General features: G+C 38.3%; 1 protein-coding gene across 1 annotated transcript in view; it reads right to left on the bottom strand.

Moving 5' to 3' along the window:
• The window catches only part of LOC114049453 (disrupted in schizophrenia 1 protein-like), a 508,708-nt gene that overhangs the window by 44,006 nt on the left and 438,813 nt on the right, over positions 1-25,889 (bottom strand). Inside the window, exon 13 of the mRNA XM_027870705.1 lies at positions 9,908-10,190. Within this exon, the coding sequence (XP_027726506.1) occupies positions 9,908-10,190 (283 nt within the window). The remainder of the gene's footprint in view (positions 1-9,907; positions 10,191-25,889) is intronic.

Below are 25,889 nucleotides of genomic sequence, written 5' to 3'. Positions count from 1 at the left end.
CTCTCTCTCTCTCTCTCTCTCTCTCTCTCTCTCTCTCTCTCTCTCTCCCTCTCTCTCCTAGATATAAGTTCCGGACTCCCCTCCTTGGAAGGAAGACTCACAGTGAAGATGTATTTGTTCTGGATTCCCACTGTTGATGAGATTGTGGATCTGCTAAAGTTTCAAAGTATCTGTAGTATGTAACATGCAAACTAACTACTTGGATATTTCATTTGTGCATACTTTCTTAAGTAAAAAAACAAGAAAAAGTCTGAATTGTTGTGGCTTCTTTTAATTGTCTTTCAGTCCTTGCATGGTGCTAAGTTGTTTTCTCTCAGAGGACAAAACTAAAGGTAGTGGTCCAGAACTGGAGAAAGATGAATTTAAAATGGACAAAAAGAAAACTTCCTGCTGAGGTGTAAATACAACTTGGTCAGGGGATTCTAATCTCTTTAGACAACCACCATTTTAATGGAAATCGCTGTCTAGTGGTGAAACATCTGGAAGCCCAACTGTAGTGTAGAAATACAATGGGCTTCAGATTCATTTGACAAGCCGTACTTGTGTGGATGCTGTCAGTCACAGACATAGATTCCTTTCTCTTTGGTATATTTTGCTTTGATTGCCAAGGGTGAACCAGCCAGAGAGGTTTCTCAGCCTTCTGTTGTCAGATGGGGCGGGGCAGGGGGGACTGTGAAGTAGACACCCCATTCCATAGTGTGACCAGCAGTCAAATGTTCTGGTCACTTAATACAAGAAATCAGATCTTTCGAGGAACAGAGAAATCATAATGTTGGAGCCTTTAATTCCAGGACTGGGGGAGGGGGTAGTATTTCAGTTGTGAGAAGAAGTGTTCTGTTTCAGAGGATATGCCATCCAAATGACCCATTGTGAAGAAATAGCTGCCACACTGATGAAAGGGAAACTACGAAAACAGAATCAAACACTGACCTTCAATGATGCTCAGCTCTGGCATTTAAGACGGAAATAAAATTTGTATCTCCAAATGGTTTTGGAAAGAGTACATATGAGATTTAAGGAAAATAGTGCATTTTGTTCTTTTGAAAAGACATGTCCTAATTTACTCACAGTCCAGTAGATCCTGTGTTGGATATCAAAATTTACTATTCGGATCATACATCCTTCTGAGCTAAGGTAACATGTCTTTGAGGGCCAATTGTGACCTGATGCAGGAAGAGAGACAGTGGGTATTCCAGTTAATATGGAGTTGACTTCTTTACTTAATGACTGGCAGTCACAACTGCAATCAATTTTGAGAACAACATTAGGCAGTTTAATATTTCAAACAATTTCAGATACTCCAAAAGAATAAAGGATCTTTTGTGACATGGAGACCGCTAAAACTACTGACTTAGTAAAAGGATAAGATGGCCCATTAGATCATGAGCAGCTAAGAGTGTTCAGGGGACTATTCCTAACCCCCACCCACCCCACAGCACTGAAGTAAGATCATTATGTAGCATTTGCAATGGAGGGAAAAGAAAGTTAGGTAGCCATTAATTTGCTACCACCAGAAACTCCAATACTATAGAGTTGGAGGTCAGTGGGGGTGGAGCAGGCTAAAAGAAAATGGCCAATGAGAAAGATGCAAGAGTCAAGAAAGGATGGAATAGAAGATGTGAAATTTTTTGCCAAAAAGATACGTTGCCTTGGGTAGAGGACTAATAAAAACCTCCCAGAGCATGGAAATCCAACTTATGTCTAGTGCCTGTTTATAGTTTAAGGAGGCAAGATGATCTAATGGGCAGCTAGGCACAAAGTGTCAGTTCTTGGCTTTCTTAGACTTGGCCTGAGATCCTTCCAAATCCTTTGATTTTGACTTTGGATTAATGAACAGAGCGGACATGATATAAAATGTTGGTTGTTAGTTTATGCCCTGGGAAATACCCAGGCCAAAATGAACATATCTCAGCTAATCCTGGGAAGGGGACCTTGCTACTTGAGTTCCAGGGAGCTGGAAGTAGAGTCAGGAAAACTTGAGTTCAAATCCACCCTCAGACACTTAACTAGCTTTGTGACCTTAGGCAAGTAACTTAACCTCAGTCTGCCTCAGCTTCCTCATCTGTAAAATGAGAATAATAATAGTACCTACTTCCCAGGGTTGTTGTGAGGATAAAATGAGATAATATTTATAATGTGTTTTGCAAATCTTAAAGCACTATATAAATGTTAACTATTATTGTCATCATTGAATTAATTTGTTTCTAAGCCTTTCCCTTTTCTTCCAGATGAAAATGGTCTCTCTTTTCTCAAAATTTATTGTGTTTTGTCTAGATCTCTCCTTCGCCTCCCCATCACATTCTAACATATATTTTATTTTCAAATATGTCCTATCCTCCTCCTACTTCTCTTGCCCATTAAATTGTAAACTTCTGGCAGAAGACTTTGAGTTCTCCTAAGCGGATGTATTATGGCAGGGTGGGAGGCACCATTGTACCAATAGAAAGATCAGTGGGTTTGGGGTCAAAGAAACTAGGTTCATATTTGGACTCTGCCAATTAAAAATACTTATGTGACCTTGGCCAATCAGTCTCTCTGGGACTTACTTTTCTCCTCTGTAAAATGAGGAAGGTAGACTTTGTTCTCTGAGCTTTAAATTTATGTCCTATGACTGTATCATTTTCCATCTTTGTGCCCAACACAGTGCCAGGCTTGTGAAAGATCCTTAATAATAAATGTTTGTTGAATTGAACTGGATTCATATATGATATTTATGCATATGTACCCCCCCCAACAGAATATAAGCCCTTGGGAAGCTTCACCTATGCTGTATTTATTACCTAATCCATGGCTACCCTGTCATTGATTACTGAAATTGGTGCATAGATTCTGGCCAGCCAAAATTTCTTTCAGTGGTAAAAGTAATCACTAAGAATTCCTGCCTTCCCCTGCCCTGTCCATTTTCATCAAAAATGTTAAACTATTTTTAAACTACAGAAATGCCACAGTTATTCACGGTACTACATGGTTTAAGAAGCATAAAAGTGGTTCCAGGCTCCTGGAGGAGGCATGCCAGCAGATCAGAGTTCACTTCCTTCCCTTATTCCAGGCAAAGGAAACAGCAGCAAATTATAACCATGACTTTAGTATGGGAACAGAGAGACTAACTAAACATTCCCCATCTAGGGTATGCCCATTGGGGTTGCACGTATGGTGTAGCCCCTCTGACTTCTCTTTCTTTTTTCCTAAAGATAGGAGACAGAAAAAAAAATGAACCAATCCATAGGTAAGTAGGAATTTACCCTGTGGTTAAACTCCAAAATGTAAATATTTGAGTTAGGAGGAGTGACAAGAAATCATTTGGCCCAGCCTCCCCATTTTCTAGATGACATGCCCAAGGCCCAGAAAAATTTCCCCAAAGCCACATCGCTGGAATTGTCCCCATATATGGAATTTACTCCCACTTCACCTCTGCGTCTTCACATCTCTGTTTTCTAACTCTGCTAATGCTATACCCGCTACATGAAATCTCTTTTTTTAATCTTTCCAACTACTTGTGTGCAGTTATCTTGTATTTATTCTCAAGTCATTTCGTATATTTTTTGTATGTGCTTACTTTACATACATGCTGTCTCATCCAATAGAATATAAGCTCCTTCAGGTTAGGGACTGTTTAATATTTATTTTGTTTTCATATTCCAGTGCCTGGTACAAAGTCCATGTTTAATAAATGCTTAATGATTGATTGATTGATGGCTAGTAAGTGAAGTGTGGACTAGAACCTGGGTCTGCATTTGTTAGGAAGAGAAAAGAAGAAACATTTTGTGGTTTGGAAGCCTTGTCTCTGAAATGAGAGGCATTCTTCTTTTGATGACTTCAGGCATTCATACTAAGGGAAATAAGCAAACTGTAGCCACTGCCACCACTTTCTCTCTCTTCCCACCCCCTAAAAAACCAACAAACCCAAAACAAAACAAACTTGGGGTAGTCAAGGATCTATGCAAATAAAACCTGGTTGTTTATGGGTGGCTTGCTTTTAATTTATTTAATAATTCAGTCAAACAGAGAGTTTCCTTCACAAGACTGGCTCCTCTAATATTGTGCTCCAGTGACCTTCCCAGGGTGCTTTTTGGTCTAGGTAAGAATCTCTCTTTGCTAGGAATTCCTGGCTATGAGTGGTGTGGGAGTGGGGCACGGCTGGGAAGGAAGGAAGGACTGAAGAATGAATGTCACCATCCCTGAAGCATAATGTGATTGAATTCATTATGTAACCAAAGCAAAGGCAAGACAGGCAGGAGACAGGAAAGACAGAATTAAGTAGATATTGTGACCAGAAGAACGACAAATATAAAGGAGAGGCTTTACAGCAGGGAAACTTGGCTTTCTAATTTCCTCAGCTCCATCCTGGCCCCATGCAATATCTGTAAGGGCTATAAATCTGAGCCAACAGTATCTGATTGTTTCCACAGCCCTTTGAGATACTTGGAGGAAAGGTGCAATGAAACTATAAAGGATATCTATCCCCTGTGAGGGAGGGAATAGAGGATCTGCCCAAGCATAGAGGCAGTAAGGCTTGCTCAATAGCCCAGCCCAAGTTCTATGCCATAACATTCAGCAGCTAGCTCACTTGGCCTCAGTATACTCAACTGTAAAATGGGGGCAAGGTATTTACTAAACAACCATATAAAGACACAAAGAGAAATAATTCTTTCAAAGAAGACAAAGCAATAAAACAGAAAGTCATTTTATAATCCTTACCAGCCATTAAAAATTGGGAACATAGATTGTCCAAGCTAGAAGAGATCAGAATAATCATCTGCTCCCCCTAATCCTCCTTTTTTGGAGAGTTGTTGTTGCTAGTGCTGAACACTCCCTCAAACAGAGCACTTACTTTGGCTTCTTAGACATTATTCTCTCCTGGTTCTCCCCCATCCCTCACACAGGTGACTTCCAAAAATCTGCCTTGGGCTCTCTGTTCTTTCTATACTTTCTTCCATGGGGCTCTTATCTGCTTCTGTGGACATCATCTCTATGCAGATAACTCTGAAAACTTATATATCCAACTCTAACCTCCCTCTAGAACTCTAGCACTGCATCACTAGCAGCCTTTTGGGCTGTTCTGCATAGATCCCCCATCAACTCAATCTCCAACTCAATATGTATCAGACTGAGCTGATTCCCCTTTACTCCTACCTGTTTTACCTTTAAACTCTGGGAATATCACAGATGTAGCACTAAGGTTTACAAAGTCTAGAAAAGAAACTGAAGACCTTAAGGGAAAAGGTTTTTGTCTCTGCTAACAATTTAAGACAATGTCTTCAGAAAGGGAGAGCAGATTTTGGGAGTAAAGATCTAGTTTAGAAGACCGAGGTTTGAAAACGAGTTTTTTTGGAGCGACAGATTAAAATATAGGAATGATGGGCTCTTGGTAAGAGATAAAGTACCAAGAGATGGTAAAAATGTATTTGCCTAGACCCTTTAAATCTAATCTAAAAGACCTTAAATTGAAAAGGAAGGAGAAACTGCAATTAAAGAAAATCTTTCTCTGTTTCTTTCCTCTTTTCTTCTTCTATAATATAATATAATATAATATAATATAATATAATATATAGAGAGAGAGCATTTAATTATACATGTATATAAAATTTTCTAAATGTATACATGCATGTAAACACACATTATATCAGACACAAAAAATCTTAGTATGTTTTAAATTATTTTGGGGCAACATATGTAATTATATGCACACACACACATATACACATGTATTTATTTTTGTTTGGTTTTAGACCTGTAATTTCATTACTAGAGGGAGTTCCTTGTTTTAGGACTCCATCAATGCAAATCAGCACCCACTTAGCAACTTTGGATCTTAGAGAGTAGGAGGCTCTAAGAGGTTATAAAACTAACCCCAGTTCACACAGCCTACAAGAGACAGATGAAAGACCTGAATCTGGATCTTCTTTACCCTGATGGGTAAACCACATGATGAAACCACAACTCCTTTTCACAAATGATGAGGCTGAGACCCAGAAAGGTTTAATGAATTGTCCATGACCACACAGAAAGGAATGGCAGAGCCAGCTTGGATTCAATCCAAAATCCTCTGCAAGATTCCAGCTACATCAAGCTGTCTCCCAAAGTAGTCAAGCCCAGGGAAGTTGAATTCCCTTAGGAAATCTCATGGAAGAATCAACTTATTTCCTGGAAGATTTGAGACAAGTTGTGCTTGATTGCTTTCCAGTCAAAACCTTTTGAAAAGAAAACTGGGGTGCCATCCCCACCAGAGAGCTGCCTTGAGCTGTACTTAAGTAGAAAACTTCACAGACATTTTAGCCATAAGGCCACTCTTGAGTGCCCAGGTTTCACTGACCAAATGCTTACTTCTAAATATTTAAACGAAGAGCAAGAACAGCTTTAGAATAAGACCTCTGACTGTCATTTCCTTTCCTTTTCTTGAGTCTTTTCAAATCCCATGAGCCAAATACAAATTCCATTATTCAATGTTTCTCTTATTTGGCATTTCCCTTCCTCCACTATTTAGTTCTGCTGGTCTTAGAAGGAAACAAGCTGTAGAGAATATGAAAGCTTCTGAGAGGCTTATAACCACTAAAACCTCCTGAGCCAATGATTTCTGAGTCAATGTCTGTTGGGTATTGATTATTCTGGTTTGTGAGAAGGCAAAAGTATTTGTGATCTCCTCCTTTCCAAAGACCTTTCCCCTTCTCATCTTCACCCAGACATAGCCTTTCCCTTGTGCCCTATGAGGGAAGGGAGCTCTTTCTGATACCCTCCCCAGAACTGCAGGTAGTTGTTACAGTGGTATATCATTTCCCACCCAGTTGCCTTCCTTTGGATTTTGCCATCACACCCCCAGGGAGCCTCATCACCCTGAAGGATTCAGCCTTAATACTCATACCTCATCAGTGCCCTCTGATCCTCTGATTGGAAGGCAGAACAAGCAGCTCTTCTTCCATTTAAGAAGGACACTCAGGTCAACCATCTCTCCATTTCCCACCAGTCTGTATTCTTTGAACTTCGCTGGGTGCCTCTCTCACTACCCACTTTTCAGTTTCCTTTTGCGTACCGTCTTTCCTCACTAGATTGTAAGTTCCTTGAAGGCAAGACCTTTCTTTTTCTTATTTGTCTTCCCAAGCTCGCAGCACAGCACAGTGAAGAGATGCTATATAAATGTTTATCAACTGACTGTAAACTTCTTGAGGGCAGGAACTGTTCCCTCTTTTGTATTTCCATCCCAGCACCTAGAACAATGTCTGAAACACAGAAGGTGCCATTAAGCACCTAAGCCAATTCCAATCCTCTTTTAATTATACTATTCTATTCTGTTTCTTTGGAGAATAAGGCAAAACTCTAGAAACTCGACCCTACTTTTAGTTGAACGATGCTGTGCCCTCTCACAGTCGCAAACTTAATATTGCAGCCCCCTCTCATTTTGCTCACCATGACCCCCGGTCCTTTTGATGGGTTCCTAGTAAGTGCCCCTTACAGAGTTAGCCCTTCCCTTAAACATTCCCTTTTTTAGGGTGCTTATCCATGTGAGCCCTCAATGGCTTTCTTTCCTTTAAAGGGCTCATTTTAACCTATCACAATAGCCACAGGTGCCACCTGCCAAGAGTATTAGGCAAACGATGAAGAAGTGACCAGGCCTTGAATGAATGTGGACTCCTATGTTCAATAACTCAGGTAACAAAAAAAAAAAATGAAGCCATCTGCAGCTCAATTTAGAGCATAATTTTATTAAGTCATCGGGGATTGCAGAATGTGATAATGGTTGACTTTCTTACAAAATTAAATCACTTCAAATGCACAATCAGCTATTCATTTTCCAATGGCTGAATGCAATGGCTGTGAAAATCACACTCCCTTTAAGCACACCTTTAATTTCTATCAGTATATGCTTCATTTAAAAAAAAAAGATATTTGAGCACCTTTGAAAAGGCTACTTGTCCCACATGCAAGACAGGGCTGTGATGTGATAGGCCTTACCCAGCATCTTGCTTACTTATTGTTTTATGAATTTGATCACTGGTTGATTGTAAATGTTTTGAATGAATCAGCATATCCAACATCAACATATCCAACATTTACGTAAAAGGAAAAGCGTGTTTCTTTTAGCCTCACCACCTCTCCCCCTTTAATACATAAAAGACCTAGAAATATAGCCAGAGAAGAGCTAGGAATCTTCTCACCACGGCTCTGAAATTGGAAGATGCTCCAGTGGCCCATTCATTTAAAGAGTCACATGGTGGGAGGAGAAAGGAAAGGTAGAGGGAAATGCTTTTTTTTTCATCTAGAACAGAGTAAAGGATTACATGAATCCAAGCTTTAATTTTCCTAAAACATACATTTAGCATAATCAAAAGATGTGCCTGAAGAAATCTGATGAATGCAATTACTAAAAGTTTGATGATGAAATCATTCCCACCTCTCAGATATGAAGTGAGGGACTAGGGGAACAGAATGAGGTATATATTTTCAGATAAGGACAATATGTGAATTTGTTCTGCTTAATTACACATATTTGTTATGATGAAAGGCTTCAATATTGTGGAAGGAAAGAGTTGTTGGGGGAAGAAATGGGAAATGAGAGTGATTAAAAAAGGAAGACAGTAAAGACCAATAAAACATTTTAAAAATACACAAAAGAGAGCAGAAACAAATTCAGAGGGGGTCACAGATGAGCAGAACATATTAAATTTCAAATATACTTAAAAACAAGCTGTACAATATAGAGATTCCTAGTTTCACATACATTTCTTTTTCTGTTCTTCTTTGTATAAGCAGAAGCTAATGATTGATGAGGTGGATGATACTTTTTAAACAAAGATACAACCACTCTACTTCCCATACTCAATTAATTCCAGTGGCTCCCTATTTCTTCCAGGATAAAATACCAACTCTTCCAATTTGTTTTTATTACCCTTCAGAATTTGACCCTAACCAACCTTTCCAGCTTCAGTGGATATTAATTTTCACCCCTCTCAAAAAAAAGATGCCAAACTAGCCTCTCTCTGTGCTTCTTTTTGTTTTGAGGTCTTTTGGGAGACAATCAGGCTTAAATGACTTGCCCAGGGTCACATGGCTAATAAGTGTCTTAGCCTGGATTTGAACTCAGGTCCTCCTGACTCCAGGGCTGTTGCCCTATCAACTGTGCCACCTAGCTGCCCCTTTCTCTGTGTTTCTTATGCATGACACTCCATCTCTCATCTCTGGGTCTTGCTACTAGATACTGTACATGCCTGAAGGATTCTTCATCTTCACCTCTCTTCTTTCAAGAAACAGTTCAAGCACCACCTTCCAAATGGAGCGTTTTCTGATCTCCCCAAATGCTAGTGCCCTCACTCTTTAACTGCCTTATATTTAAGTACCTAGGATTTATTATGTACATACATATATGCATAAGTATATGTGTGTGTGTATATGAATACAAATATACACATAAATGTGTATATATTTTATATATATACATGTGTGTATCTACATATATACACATACATTATATACATGTATATATACATATATACACATGTGTAGTTTATATATATACATACATACATACACATATATATGCATATGTGTGTGTTTATGTCCTTATTATGTCCTTATCTCCCTGATTATAATATGAACACCTTGAGGATAGGATTGTTTCTTTTCCATTCCTATTTAATTTCATTTCTATTTATTCATATGTCCAGCACCTAATACAAAGTTTGGCACATAGTACGTGCATAATAAATGCTTGGTGATTGATTGATCATTGTTAGGTTTATAATAAATAGATTTTAATTTTAAAAAAAGATGTGCTTGAACCAGATTTTTAGAGCCCACCATAAGATGTAGAACCCACCTTATACTTGGTACCCTAGATTTTGATAGTCTGGTGCTCCTGGGGAAACTCCATCCTGGGAGAACTATTTGGGAAAACCCCTTAGACAAATCTGGGTACCTCTTTCTGTTCACAGCCACCACCCTGAATGGTGGGGTACAGGGTTGCTTGCCACTCCTCAGCCGGCTGACAAAAAGGCTTCAGTCCGTCTTCTGAAGTGGGCCTTGGGAGGAGAGAGGTGACAGGGGCAGGAGCAGGGGTGGCCATCTCGAAGCGGTCTATCTGAATCTCCTCTCCTTCTGAAACACAGCTGCTGACCTCTTGAAGCTGGAAGCCCCGGATCAAAAGCTGACAAGCTTCCAAATCAGCTTCCCACACTCTTTCTAGAAGCTGACTCCTGGAGCTGAAACAATGCCAATGTAGAAACAAATACACACGCACACCGAGATTAACATGATGGAGTAGGTATCAAATGAAGTCCATCCCCCGTGCTCTTCTACCCTGTAAAAAGAGGGCTGGATGCATAATCATTCCCAAGAGGGGTCTACTTGATTTCATATCCCACCTCTGACACTTAATACCGATGGGACTTGGGGAAATCACTTTACCACCCTATAATTCAGTTATCTCATCTATAAAATCAGAGCGGGGTGGACTAGATGACCTCCTGGGTTCCTTCCAGGTATAGCTGATGTTCCTATGACTTATCAGTATACATGCATATGTATACACAAACATGCATGCATGTATACATGTTTGTATATATGCATGTAGATGTGTAGTTATACATACATGCACATACATATGTGTATATATAGATGCATGCGTGTGTGTGTGTGTGTGTGTGTGTGTGTGTGTGTTAGTTGCCATCAAGTAACCAAGAATGACCTCATGGATTAAGGGCATCGTAGTATTACAGGTAGAAAAAGTGATAGGTCAAGTCTTAGGATCTGATTTTGAATCTTTGCTCTCCTTTATGCTAGCTATGTGATCTTAGGCAAATCACTTACCCCTTCAGGGCCTTAGTTTCCTGACCTGTTGAATGAAGGGGGTGGGTTAAATGATCTCTAAAGACCCTTCCCCCTCTGATCCTAAGATAGGAGGTTTGGACCCAAACTGCTATTGTAATTGCCATCTGTCCCACCCGGTGCACCACTTGATTATATGATTTTTTATTGCTCTCTATGCATTCAAGTCTTCACCCAATAATAGATAAAAGATAGGGATGGTGACTTTCACTCTTTTGTAACCTTCACAATGTCACAACAGTGACATATGGCAGGGGTTTGACTGGACCTAATTGGATTGAATTGATCTTATTCCTAAAAGGATGGACGCAACTACATTTTCCGACAACTTTTTTTTTTCGAAGAGAAAAAGTTGCTCCTTCTGTAAATAATTTGCTACTCATCACTTCATTATGCTAACTTTATGTCTTCAAGACAGAAATTATTTTGAGGGTAGAGAAGATGGAATGAATCCTAGAGGAGGCTTGGCCTATTATAAGCAGAATTTGGGGATACGTGCAGTTATCTGAACAAAAGCCAAGGTTAAGCCTCCAAAAATGTCTCTTGCTGCAAGCCAAGATTTTGCAAAATAATTGGGGGGTGGGGAGGGTGCTGTGTGCTCTATGGTGAGAAAAATACAGAGGTAGAAAATTACAAAATTACAGTCCTTTGTGATGACCCACTTAATACTTTCTTCAGACTGTGGGTTGTTTTTTTTTTTTTTTTAATTTCAACTTGTTGCATCTGTTTCTGTTCAACTAAATAGTGGTTGATTTCACATTCTTTAGAAACTTTGCTCTTCATGCATAGGATGGTAATTGTGTTGTTAGTAATAAATCTCTCAAATGAGTGACTCACTGCTACTTGGGGCTTGGAGAGCTGTGGTGGGGATTTTCAATGTCCTATATGCTTCTGACCAGTCCTAAAGCTTCAAGCTGAAATGTTTGGGGGAGTTCATGTGTGGGCAACTGAGATTCAACCACTTGGCCAGCTCACTGGACTATGACTGCTTGTCCAAGGTGAAATGTGCCTGAGATCTCTTAACTGTGGCTTGAATAACAGGGGGGAATTGTTAACAAGAGGCAGAAAAGCCAAGGCAGATGCTGCTGTGAAAGGCTATGTTCCATCCAATAAACACTCAACCCAAAAAGCCAAACTTTTTCCCCTAGAAGATGGCTCTTGCTAGATGCTGCTCAGTACCTACACCAGTAGGCATAGTTTTTATGTAGCCAACAGGCATATAGTAAGGGAATGTGTACCATGGAAAGGGCATTGAGTTTGGAGTCAGAGGACCTGGAATTAAATTGAAACTCTGCTACATGCCACATGTGTTAGTTTGGGCAAGTCACTCATCTTCTTAGGATGTTAGATTCCTCATCTTTAAAATGAGGTTGTTGGACCAGATGGCATCCATCTCTTTCTGCTCTACAGGGGGAAAAATTGGTTTCTTATTTTAGTTAGGAACTTATAGAGCCCATAGTTTTTTCTAATTATTTCTCCCAACAAAGGTGGAGAGGTTGGTCTTCGGACATCAGATACACAGACCTTCAATGGCCTTGTATTGAAGTCTTTCTAGCTGGGTAGGACAAGTTACTAGATAAGTAACCAGGATGAGTTACGAGAACTTTCACTACACTGGCATGGCCTCGGTGAATGTAGTCACCTCTATGCCAGAGTAGGATTTTGGTGGAAGATAAGATGTTTCTCTCACTAATACATCAAAATTAGTTAATACTTATATCACTACAAAAATTACTTTGTCCAACCATCTACTATGAACTGACATTATGCAAGGAGGTAAATGACAGATAAATGTTTGCCAGGACTGTGGAAAGGTATCCTTCAAAAAAAGGATCAAATGAAAGAAGTTTTCTAGTGTAGTATGTTAGAAAGAACACTAGATTTGGGATCCATGGACCTGGATCCATTACCAAGTTACTTGACATTGTTGGGCCTTGATTTTCCCATTTATAAAGTGGGGGAAGAGGATTCTGGGAAGATGGTAGTGTAGGTCAGAAAATGTCAAACTCTCAAGATTTTCTTCCACAAAAGAGACAAAATAGCACCTCTGGGTGAACATAGAGCTGAGAAAACAAATAAGATTAGGGGCAGAAGAGGGGTCCTCCTGGGACAATTAGAGAAGATCTGAAGAAAAATCCTGGACAAGATTTCCTTCCTGTGAAAAGTAAACACCTCCAGGCTAGGGTCCTTCAACAACAAGAGGCAAGGCTTGGGGTTAGCTGGGTTAGGAGGTTGCCTCAGCTCAGCCACAGGAATTTTTAACCCCAGCATAGTGAGCAGAATTGGGCATCTGTCCCGGGGAAGATTAAGGGAATCTCTGCTGATGGGAACACCACACCCAACTGTGCTGCAGAGACTTGGTTGGTGCCAGAACAAAGTAGCACACATCAGTAAGTGCCAAAGCAGTGGGGTAGGGACGCCTCTGCTGTGGGCACTTAGAGGAGGCTGAAGGTCTTGGTTTGAGTTCAAGGTCAGAAGAGTGAACTAAAGAGGATTAGAGGCACCATCCTCCATACCCCAGGACTAGAGGTGATTATAAAAACTAAATTATTATAAAAAAAATGCACAGGCAAAGGAGAAAGAATCCAACCATAGAGAGCTATTACAGAAATAGAGAAGATCAGAGCTGGTCTTCAGAGGAGGATATTGAAGCAAAGAAACCCTCTTCTACCCCCAAAGAGTAATGTCAAATGGTCACCTGCCCAAAAAGAACTCATTTAAGAACTTAAAAAAAGATTTTAAAAATCAAATGAGAGAGACTGAGGAAAAACTAAAAAGAAAAATAAGAATAATACAAGAAAAACAAGAAGGTTAAGAAAAGAAAGTCAACCATTAGAAAAGAAGATTCAGAATCTTAAGGAAGAAAATCAGAATTGGGTAAGAGGAAACCAGTGAAGTTATAAGAGATGAAGAAATTAAAATAATAAAAATTAAAATTAAAAAGAATGAAAAATAGAAGAGAATATGAAACATCTCATCAGAGAAACAACAGATCTAGAGAACAGATCAAAAAGAGAAAACATAAGAATAATGGGACTACCTGAAAGTTCTGATTAAAAAAAAGAATTTCGATACAATAATACAAAAAATAATTAAAGAAAATTGTCCTGAAGCATTACAACAAGAGGGGAAAGTAGAAATAGAAAAAAATCCACTGATCAGCACCTGAAAGAACTCCTATGAGGAAAACTCACAGGAATATTATTGTCAAATTTCAAAACCCCCTGATCAAGGACAAAATACTATTAGCAACAAGAAAAAACAATTTACATATGGTGGTACCACAATTAGAATCATACAAGGCCTAGCAGTGGCGACACTAAAAGATCACAGGTCTTGGAACACTGTGTTATCAAAGAGCAAAAGAACTGGGCTTCTGGTCAAAACTATCATGCCCAGCAAAGCTAAGCATAATTCTGAATGAAAAAAAAATGGACACGATCAGTTGTCAGACTTTCAGGTCTTTGTTAAAAACAAAAACAAAAACAAAAAAACCTGAACTCAATAGATTTAACATATAAGAGCCAAGAGAACTTTAAGGTACATACCAATATCATACAAAGAACTAAATAAGTATAGAATGTTTACCTTTTCTGTATGGAAAATGTAAAACCTATGTCTAAGATTGTTACTAGTAATTAGGTAACTTATAAGGAAGATTGGGGTAAACTTGAATATGAAATGACTTCAAAAAGTAAAACCATTCAAGTATGGCTAAAAGAGTAATTATCTTTTACAAATGACATGCGAGAAGAAGAACTAATGCAGAAGAATTAGATGGAGGAGAGGGGCTGTTAGTTCTGGAACCCTACTCTAATCAGGAATGGGTTTAAGAGGGGAAAATACATATACATTTAGAAAAGAATAAAAGTTTTTTAAATTTAAAAACAAATAAAACTCTATGGGGATAGGGAGGGGGAGAGGATAAAGGAGGGATCTTTAGAGGGGAGGGTGTGGGAATAGGTTAAAAAGAGGATATAGAAGGGGGTTTTGATTTAGGGGAATGGGAGGATAAGGGAGGGATTGCTGAAGTGGGGGTAGGTTAAGTAATAGGAGGGTAAGGTAGCAGAAGTAAAGTAGAGGAGTTAGGAGAGATAGGAAAAATAAAGAGATATACACAAACAAAAACAAAGATTAGGAGTAGAATTTTTTATGAAAGTATATGTATGTATATATATGTGTATATGTATGTATATATATGTGTGTGTGTGTGTATATATATGTATGTATGTGTGTGTATATATATATATATATATATATCAATACCTATATATAAATATATCCAATGATCCACTGTAGCCTTAGAGTGGTAGGTAGAGGGGAGGGAGGGGAAAAAAAGAACAAAGTAAAAAGTGTACAGCAGACAACAAAAGAAAACCTACAAGGAAGCAAAGAAAGGATGGACAGCTTTCAACATAATGAACAGTATTTAATATATAAGCTTTCTTGAAATTAAAAGTTATCACTATATAATTTGAATCCTCTCCTATGTTCTGCTGTGCACATGATATTTTTTGTTTTTTCTTATTTTATATTTAAGTTTGTAATGTTTCTTTTTCTTTTCTTATTACTTAAAAAAAGAACAAATAAATAACTGCAGACAATATAAAGTTAAAAAAAATAGAGGCTTTTGGGTTTGCATCCTGAATGGTAATGCCAACTTGCTGTTATTAAAATCTTTTAGCCGAGAATGGTGAAGGACTTCACAAACAAACAAACAAAAACACCTAAACATGGAAAGAAACACTGAAAGGTTTAAGTGATTGAAAGTGGGCACAGCCAAAATGGATAATAGCTTTCATTTCTAGCAGGGGTGTTAAAAAAAAAAAAAGAACATACTTGAATCTAAAATAGCCTAAGGCTGGCTGCCATCTTCAGTGGTAGGCAACCTAGAAGATAGAATGTCTATGCAGACACTCTCAGTCATGAACTGTCTGAAAAAGACACAGTCATTCTGGAGGTGAGACTACCCAATGAGCATGTATCACCCCAACACTACAAAGTCTAATTCTACCATGGCCCATCTTTATAGCTCTAGTAGCTTCTCAGTAATATACGGGTGGCATACATAAAAAAAAATCAGCTTATATGTTGATATCTATATCTGTGAATGAATGAAAAACCATTATTAAGCACTTATTATGTGCAGAGCACACATCTACATCTCTGTCTATATCTCTGTCTATGCCATGGGGGAAATGAATCTCTTTAAACTAAGTAGAGTACTATATCAGATTGGGTGCTATCTTGGGAAGGGAGGTGGGGAGGGAGGGGGAGAAAAATTTAAAATTCAAAAGCTTATGGAAGTGATTCTTGATAAATCAAAATAAATTAATAAAAAAAATAAAAGTAATATAATAAGTAAAGTAGAAAACCCTTCAGGTTTGGGTATTAAAAGATTCATATAAAAAAAATAAACTGATGATCTTTAAGGTTGCTTCCAACTCTCTCTAAATCTAGGTTCCTACTGATGGTGAAGTTCTCCATATACTCACATCCTAAAAGATGGTGTGTTATAGAAAAAGACTAGGAATCATAAAGACATGGGTTTGAATCCCTCCTCTGAAATTTACTCACTATGCTACCCTGGCTAAGTCACTTAAACTCTCTAGGTCTCAGTTCCCCATCTGAAAAAATCAGAATAATTACTTGTAGCACCATTTTTGTTGTGAAAACAAATGAGATAACATATAGAAAGTACTTTGCAAATCTGAAGGCAGTATACAAATACCAGACTCATCTTTCTGAATTCAAATCTGGCCTCAGATATTTACTAGCTGTGTGACTCTATCTAAATAACTTAATCCTGTTTGTCTCGGTTTCCTCATCTGTAAAATAAGTGGGAGAAGGAAATGGCAAACCCCTCCAGTATCTTGGCAAGAAAACCCCAAATGGGTCATGAAGAGCGGGACATGAATGAAAATGACTGAACAACAACAAAAGCATGGTGTAATGGATGGAGAGTTAGGTAGATTTGCGTTTGAGTTCTAGCTCTGGCACACACCAGCTGTTTGACCCCTGGAGAGGCACTTAACTTCTCAATATTTCAGGTAATTCTCTAAGACTGTATGTTGCAGAAGAGTTGTTGACCTATGTTGGTAAGGGTGGTTTTTCTGTCAGGTCTTCCCTTCAACGAAATCATAGATCTGATTCCACATGCCCCCAATAGTTATTATAGTATCATTCTTAAGACTTGCATTGAACCCCAGAACATGACAGAACCTCTCAGTGAAATCCACAATAACACAAAAGTAACTGGTCTGGGGCACTAAGAAGTTAAATAATTTGCCTCCATTTTATAGATGAAGAAACTGAACCTCTAAGAGGTTCTGGATCTTACCCAGGGTCAAAAAAATAAGTGTGGTAAAAAATACAAGTAAATGTCTGAGCAAGTATTGTAAATAGACCTCTTGACTCCAAACCCAGAATTCTAGATGAAAAATCCATACTGCCCAGACTTTGACATGTAATTGCCTGGTGGGTTCATTAAAAAGTAGTTCTTTTTTAGTAAAAGTACTTTTTTAGTAAAAAGTACATCTTAGACAAGTTCTGAAGATAGAAAATAAGTTAGATAAGGTCTGCATCTGGGAAACTAAAGCACATTCAAGGATACTAAACTGTTCCTGCAAAAGTCAATGTCTTCAAAACCAACATTTCCTGAATAATGGTTTGTCTGTTTGGTTTTTTTTTGTCTTTGTTTTTGTTTTTGTTTTTGTTTTTGAATTACGACTTTACTGGGGCAGCTTGGTGGCACAATGGATAGAATGCCCAGGCTGAAGTCAAAAAGACTCATCACGTACCACATTACACCTATCAGATTGGCTAACATGACTAAACAGGAAAATGATAAATATTGGAGAAGATGTGGGGGGAAATGGAACACTAATGCATTGTTGGTAGAGTTGTAAACTGATCCAATCATTCTGGAGAGCAATTTTTAACTATGCCCAAAGGGTTATAAAACTATGCATACTCTTTGATCTAGCAATACCACTACTAGGTCTGTATCCCAAAGAGATCATTAAAAAAGGGAAAATGGTCCACATGTACAAAACTATTTATAGCAGCTCTTTTTTTGTGGTGGCAAAATATTGGAAATTGAGAGGATGCCCATCAACTGGAGAATGGCTGAAAAAGTTGTCGTATATGAATGTAATGGAATATTATTGTGCCATAAGAAGTGATGAGCAAGCAGATTTCAGAAAAACCTGGAAAGACTTGCATGAACTGATGCTGAGTGAAGTGAGCAGAACCAGGAGAACATTGTACACAGTAACAGTAACATTGTGTGATGACCAACTTTGATGCACTTAGCTCTTCTCAGCAGGCACAGTGATGATCTAAGACAATTCCAAAAGCCTCATGATGGAAAATGCTATCCACATGCAAAGAAAGAACTATGGAGTCTGAATGCAGATCAAAGCACACTATTTTCTTTTTTGTTGTTTTTTTTCTTTCTCATGGTTATTCCATTTTGTTCTGATTCTCCTTTCAAAACATGAATAATGTGAAAATATTTTTAATATGATTATACATGTACAGCCTATACCAGATTGCATGCTGTCACAGGGAGAGGGGAAGGGAAGGAGGGGGAGAAATTTTAGAACTCATAATCTTATAAAAGTTAATGTAGAAAACTAAAAATTAATTGGTTAATTAATTTTTAAAAAGACTCCTCTTCCTGAGTTCAAATCTGGTCTCAGACATTTACTAGTTGTGTGACCCTGGGCAAGTTTCTTAACCCTGTTTGCTTCAGTTTCCTTATCTGTAAAATGAACTGGAGAAAGAAATGGCACACCATTCCAGCATCTTTGCCAAGAAAACCCCAAATGTGGTCACAAATGGTCAGATACAACTGAAATAACTGAATAGCAAAAATAATTCTATTGGTACAGGGAACTCTATTTGAGGAAACTCCCTGTACTAATATGAATCTGTAATTGTTCTTCAATTTATAATCTAGGGCACTGAGAGGGTAAGTGACCTGCCAATGGTCACTGGACCAGTATGGGTCAGACATAAGATATGAACCCAGTTCTTACTGACTATAAAGCTAGCTCTCTCTTCACTGTACCATTTTGCTGAATGATGTTACATGATTGCAAATAATATGATCACAAATAGTATAAAACTACATTCTCTAAAGCTACAAAACTCTCAATGGGTAATGAAAATGCAATGCAACAATATGAAAAAGCCTCCAAAGACTTAATCAACAGCCTCGCCCATCCATGCACCATTGTTATCTTATACCAATAATGTGATGTTAGACTACTTAACAAGAACTACAACAAAGAGAACTGAAGAGGTAATGGTCCTATTGTACTGTGCTCTGGCCAGACTAGCCAGGGCACAGCCTTATTTTATTGTTGTTCAGTTGTTTCAGTTATGTCTGACTCTTTGTGATCCCTTTTGAGGATTTCTTGACAAAGATACTGGAGTAGTTTGCCATTTCCTTCTCCAACTCATTTGACAGATTTGGAAATGGAGGCAAACAGGATTAAGTGACTTGCCCAGGATCACACAACTAGTAAGTGTCTGAGGCTGGATTTAAACTTGTGTCTTCCTGACTCCAGGCCTGGTACTCTATCCACTGTACCATCCTTTATGGTACCACATTTTAGTAAAGATTGGCAGAATGGAGGTATGTGCATAGGACCATTACAATAACAGTGAGATGACTAGACACTATGTCACATGAGAATCTGTTGTAGAAAATGATATTTGGCATAGAGAAGAGAAGATTAGGAGAGAGGAGGGTATAAAAGATGTCTTCAAGTGTTTGAAGACTTGCCATTTGGAATAAGGATAAACTTCTGACTGTGTCATTCAAGGTCTTCCACAATAAGGTGCTATCTTATCTGTCCAGCTTTTTTTTCCCTTTCATATAGTGTATGTTCTACCAAAAATGAACAATTTTTAATTTTCCTACTCTTAGCCTGACCTCTCACCTTCATGGCCTTGCTCATATATTCTCTCATGCTCAGAATAAATTATCTTAGCTCTGCCACTTACCATGCCTGAGCAACTTGCCTCACAGTTTCCTCATCTATAAAATGAGGAAGTTGAACTACATGACCTTTAATGTCCCCACCAGTTCTATGATGTCCCTGTCTTCCCTCAAGACTCCAATCAGATACCACCTCCTCAGTTAAGATTTCCCTAACCCCATCTCCAATGAACATGACCTCTCCCTTTTCAAATCTCTCAGAGTACTGTCTGATTCTTTTGTTGTTGTTGTTCAGTTGTTTCAGCTGTGTCTGACTCTTCGTGACTATTTTTGGTTTTTCTTTGCAGAGATACTAGAGTGGTTTGCCATTTCCTTCTCCAGCTCATTTTACAGATGAAGAAACTGATGGGGTTAAGCAACTTGCCCAAGGTCATACAGCTACTAAGTGTCTGAGGCCTAATTTGAACTCAGCAAGATCAGTCTTCTTGAGTCCAAGCCTGGCACTCTATCCATGGCACCACCTAGCTGCCCTGATTCTTTTACCCTTGGGTTATAATAATGATACCTATAAAAAAAAAATTATTATTAAGTACCTAAGAATGAATATCTAGAAAGATATCACCTAGTGGCAAGAATTATATATCAGAATCTCACCATGTTTCATGAATTAATAGATGACAAATCCCTGCAATATAAATACAAACACCCAAGTATCTTTAAAATTCAAAAAATAAACTATATTAGAATTGGAGCATAAAACTGTTCCCCACAATCACTCAGATAGATATAAAACTATCCCATAAAAATTTAAGACTGGTAGATGTTACCATACCTCATAATACTCTGAACCTACAAACTCCATGGAATTAAAAGCTCTCAAAATATTGAGACCTAAGAGGAACAGGATGAAGTCCCTATTGTCTAGTCTGCTATTGGACTTGTCCTGAAGATGATTTCGGTGAGTCTACAGAAGAATATGGCCTTGTATCCCAATAATTTTTCATTCAATAGCAAAAAAGCAATTTACCAGATATCGAACATTAAAGAACAATAGGATTAGAAAGACTTGGCCCTTGGATCATATCTAGTTCAACTCCACTGAATAGAAGTATAACAATGAACTCAACCAACAAACTATCCTGAAACCATGTAATTACCATAGACTAGACTGTTGTGCATAATCACTTGGACACAACATCAATCCATAAAAATGGCAGGACAGCATTTTTAATGGATGGCGCCATCCTAAATACTCATCCTTTCCAAGCTAAATAGAATAAAAAACTTTCAAAGCAAAGAGATCGACATCATGGGGGAACAGGATGAGGTACAGGTCATCCTTACTGTCTTGTCTTCTACTGAAATTGTGCCAAGGATGCCATTGCTGAGTCTGCGGAGGATGAGTTTATATCCTAATATTTTTTTATTGGGAAGCAACCATTTTATGTCATTGTGAAAGAGTGCATAGGACATTGTATATAAAGGAATAATAACAGGATGGCCACTTATCTGAGGAACAATTCTATTCTGAACCCCATCAATAAAGATGAGAAGGATGTGATAACAACAAATGTAATAATGATATCTGAACTCCATAGCAAATATGAGAAGAATCAGATAAGATAAACTGCCATTTATAGAGTTTTAAAGATTTACAAGATGTTATACATATATTAACATTTGTTCCTCATCATGACTCTGTGAGGAAGATGCCATTATTATTACCTTTTACCGATGAGAAAATTGGGGCCCAGGGTCACACACCCATGATGAACTCAACCACAAAACTATCCTGAAACCAGGTGGCAAATGTCTGGGGCAATTCAAACCTAATCTTTGTGACCCAAGGTCCATTACTATCCACTACATCATAGTTCCTCCAATTATTTGTGTGTCCACTGTATATATTATACTCAAACTCCCTGAAGATAGGGACTGTAATTTTTCATCTTTGTGACTTAAATTGCATCTTGTATCCTGTAAATGCTTAATAGATATTTAATGAATTTAATTGCTCTAATGTAGAAACAATATGTAGAAGTTTCAGAAATGCAGATTGCTCCTTGATAAAAGGAAAATTGTCCAAACACCTAGCCCTTTCCCAAAGTGGAATGGAGACCTACTCAAATGGTTGACCAGTTGTTAGAAAGAATTCCTGTCCTAGCACAGATGGGCCTTGATGGTGTCTGAGGTCCTTTCCAACTCTAACAATCTGTGATACTCAGTGGTTTCTGCTAGCGTTGTTACAGCAGTCTCGAGTAAATCAATTCTAAAGGAAAATCTTAGTGAAGAAAAGGTGGAAGAAACTTAAAAAAAAAATCAATGACCCAGTGATTTAATTGGCAATCTCTTCAAAGGACCATAGAAGGTGGGAGCTGATAGGAACCTTATTGATAATTTTATTCAAACCTTTATTTTTTTGATGAGGAAATTGAGGCATAAAAAGGTTAGATGATTTCAGTCAGTCAGTCAACTAGCATCCACAACATGGAAAGTCACTGTGGTAAGCTTTAAGGAGACAAAGAAAAGTCAACAACAACAAAACAACAAAAATTAGTCTGTGCTCTCAAGCAGCTCATAGTCTAATGGGGGAGAGAATATGCAAATAACTATGTGTAATCTAAATACAGGATAAACTGAGGATGGTCTCAGAAGGAAAACGCTAAGATTAAGAAGGATTGGGAAAATGACTAATGTGAAAATGTTTTACATGATTGTATATGAATAGCCTATATCAGATTGTTTACTTTCTCAGGGAGGGGAGAGGGAAGAGAAGGAGGAAAGAATATGGAACTCAAAACAAACAAAAAAAACCCTCACAAATATTAAAAATTGTTTTACATGTAATTGGAGGGAAATATTTTTTTTAAAAGGATTGAAAAGGTGAGACTTTATACAAGGTGAGACTTTAGATGACACTTAAAGAAAACCAAAGAGCAAAAATGAGGAGGGAAAGTATTCCATTTCTGGGGTACAGCCAGGTAAAATGCCCAGAGTGGGGAGATGGAGTGTCTTTGAGGAACAGCAAGAAGACTAGCGTTGGATCCAAGAATAAGTGGAGAAAAGTCAGTTAAGAAGACTGGAAAGGCAGGAAGGGGCCAAGTTATGAAGGGCTTTCAATTCCAAACAGAGGGATTTATATTTGATCCTAGAGGTAGCCAAAAGCTGCTAGTGCTTTTTGAATAGACACGATGTGACCAGACCCACAATGTGTTAGTGGTAGAGACTTTGGGATCTTAGCAATAAGCCCATGATTGATTATTGGATCCCTTAAACTTGGAGGATCTTTCATTCAGGTCCTTAGTCTACATACACTGCAAGCTAGCTCCCTTTATTAAGCCACAGCGAGTACATAAAATATGCATGTTAATGAGGCCAATGGTCTTGAACTTCTGCAAAGCAAACAGTTGAAGCACAAATAGTCCTGATGTTCCTGAAGCCCTTTTCATTCCCTGGGCAACACCTGCTTCATCTTCTATTTAAAAAACCTGTTATTTTTAGAGAGATGTAAATGTTACTCTTCAACTTTTACTGTTTCCCTTGAAAGAAAAATTGACACAATTCCCCACTGGGAGGTGCTTTTTGGATACTGTCCCCTTTAGCTTTCTTCCCAAAATGTCACATAACTGAAAAGGTATATAAATGTACAAAGGGTCTAGGGAAATTCTTCAACGATCTAACTGAAATAGACCAGAGACTTAGAGGTTGGGGAGCATAGGGGTACATCTTGGCCCCTCAACGCTTCCCTCTTCTAAACTTTCCCATTTCCACTGAGGGCATCACTATTCTCCTCCTCACCTTGGTTTGTAACTTTAGACTCATTCTTGATTCCTCCCCCCTCCCCTACATTCCTTACCTATAGTTCTACCTTCCAAACATGTCTCTGCTAGGCACTGGGTATAAAAGGTAAAAAAAAAAAAGAAAAAAGAAAGAAATAGTTTCTGTTCTTGAGTTGACATTATAGGGAAGGGGCAACATGTACTTCCATTGGTAAGGGCGATTTAATTAATTGCTCTTAATATAAAGCAATTTTGAGAGGGGGAGAGAACAATTGAGGGGTTTCAGAAATCTCTCACGTAGTAGAAAAAACAAGCAAATGCTGGACTTGAATCAAGAAAGGCCTGGTCTCTGCCTCACACAAGCAACTTCTGACACACAACCTGCATGACCATGGACAAATCACTTAACATTTCTGAGCCTCACTTTCCATTTCTGAAAATTGTGGACAAAAACTGTAGTACCTACCTCATAGGGTCACAGTGAGGATCAAGTGAAACAATGTTTATAAAGTGCTATATTAATGTTGGCTATCATTATTATTATTTTATAGGGGAACACTGAAGTGACACCCCACTGTGATACTTTTAAGTACTAGACTAAAAAAATTATGGGTGTAACTCCCCAAATCTCCAGCTACCATATTATTAGTAAATCATTCATAAGTTTATCTAGGTTCTTCTTGAATATTACAAACATTTATATACATATATGTATATACACATATGTGTATATGTATGTATGTGTGTGTTGTACATAGAGAGAGTGTATAGGGAGAATGGAGGGAGAGAGGGAAAGTGAAAGAGAGAGAGAGAGAGAGAGAGAAGTGGGGATGGTGACTAGATCTGTGATTTCACTGGTATAAGGCACTCCAAGCTGGCACTTTCTTTATAACTTACGGTATTAGAAAGCTATTTAGATCCCTAAAAGGTCAAATGATTTACTCTATGTCAGAGAGCTAGTTTATGTCAGAGGTAGGACTTGACGTCATGTCTTTCCAGCTATGAGTCCCGTTCTCTATCCTTTAAGTCTCTGTCTCTGTCTCTCTCTGCATATATATGTATACATATATATGTATATATACATAACATATGCATATGATATATGTATACACACATACATATGTACATGTAATGTATATATCATCTATACAGGACAAAGATTTTTTAGCTTGTACATCCATTTTGAGTTAATGTTTTCTGAATCATTGAGTAGTGATTGCTGAAAGTAACAGATAGTCAAGGGCAGAGCAGGACTAGAGCCTGTGTGTCTGGACCTGTAGTCTAGAACTCTTTCTACTCCATCATGAGTCAGAAGACCTGGCTTCTGTCCTTGCCTCTGTGACCTTGAGAAATCCCCTAAGATCTCTTTGTCTGTTCCCTCATTTGTAGCTCTGGGCTAACAGTAACTCCCCCAACAATCTCTCACAGGATAATTTTGAGGATCAAAGGAGATAAAAGATATAAAGGTTGCACAGTGATAGGCAAATGTAAGCTGAATATATTATGATGTAAAAATAACTCACTCCATCCACACCAGGATTAACATGAACTTATTCTGTACTTGCACCTAGCTCATGCCACAGAGGACAACGATTGCAATAATCTGTATATATGATAGTAAGTAGGGGAAATCACTTTTTCTAATGAATGACTCAGATAGGTCTGTCTATACCAATTAAATTCCTCAGGTATTAAATTAATGGAGGCTTCTCTTGACCAGTGTGGACTCCGCCTCAGAAGGGTCAATTGGCAATATTTGTGGAAAAGATAGTTTGTCCAGTGAAGCCTCTTTCTAGGTTTGATAACTTTGCCCACATTTGTTCAGTCTCTGACCTTGGACTAAATTTCCCTGGGCACATAAAAGTCCCTAAGGTATCCATATGGGGCTCACTACTTGGGCCCAGTGTAAGCTGGAAGTCAGAGAAACAAGCTTTCTATTAAGAGCACTGCAGACATAGAAAAGTTACATTTAGCTTTTGATAAATTAAAACATATGCTTATGTAAGGGTGGCCAAAGAATTTTAAAGGGAAACAGCAGCAAGACAAGAAGACAGCATTTCTCATAAATCGCATCGCAGTGTATCTCATGGATAACTTCCAGTAGTTTCAATGGGAAGAAAAAAGAAACTGGCCACTCACTGTGGGTAGTTCTTTCTCTCTGCCCCTAGAAGAGTGGCTTCTCAGGCAGAGCTTCGTTGAAATGAAAGCCAAGAAAGTGAGATGGAAAATGAACCTGTACATAATAAAAGCTTGTCTCTTACAGACAGGCTGTCCAAATAGTTATGAGGGAAGGAATTACAGCTAAATAGAAACACACGTCTCCATACAGAACTGACTAGGGCAGG

This window comes from Vombatus ursinus, unplaced genomic scaffold (assembly GCF_900497805.2).
Source record: "Vombatus ursinus unplaced genomic scaffold, bare-nosed wombat genome assembly UNPS02014798.1, whole genome shotgun sequence".
Taxonomy (NCBI): domain Eukaryota; kingdom Metazoa; phylum Chordata; class Mammalia; order Diprotodontia; family Vombatidae; genus Vombatus; species Vombatus ursinus.
This window is presented reverse-complemented; position numbering and strand designations above follow the sequence as displayed.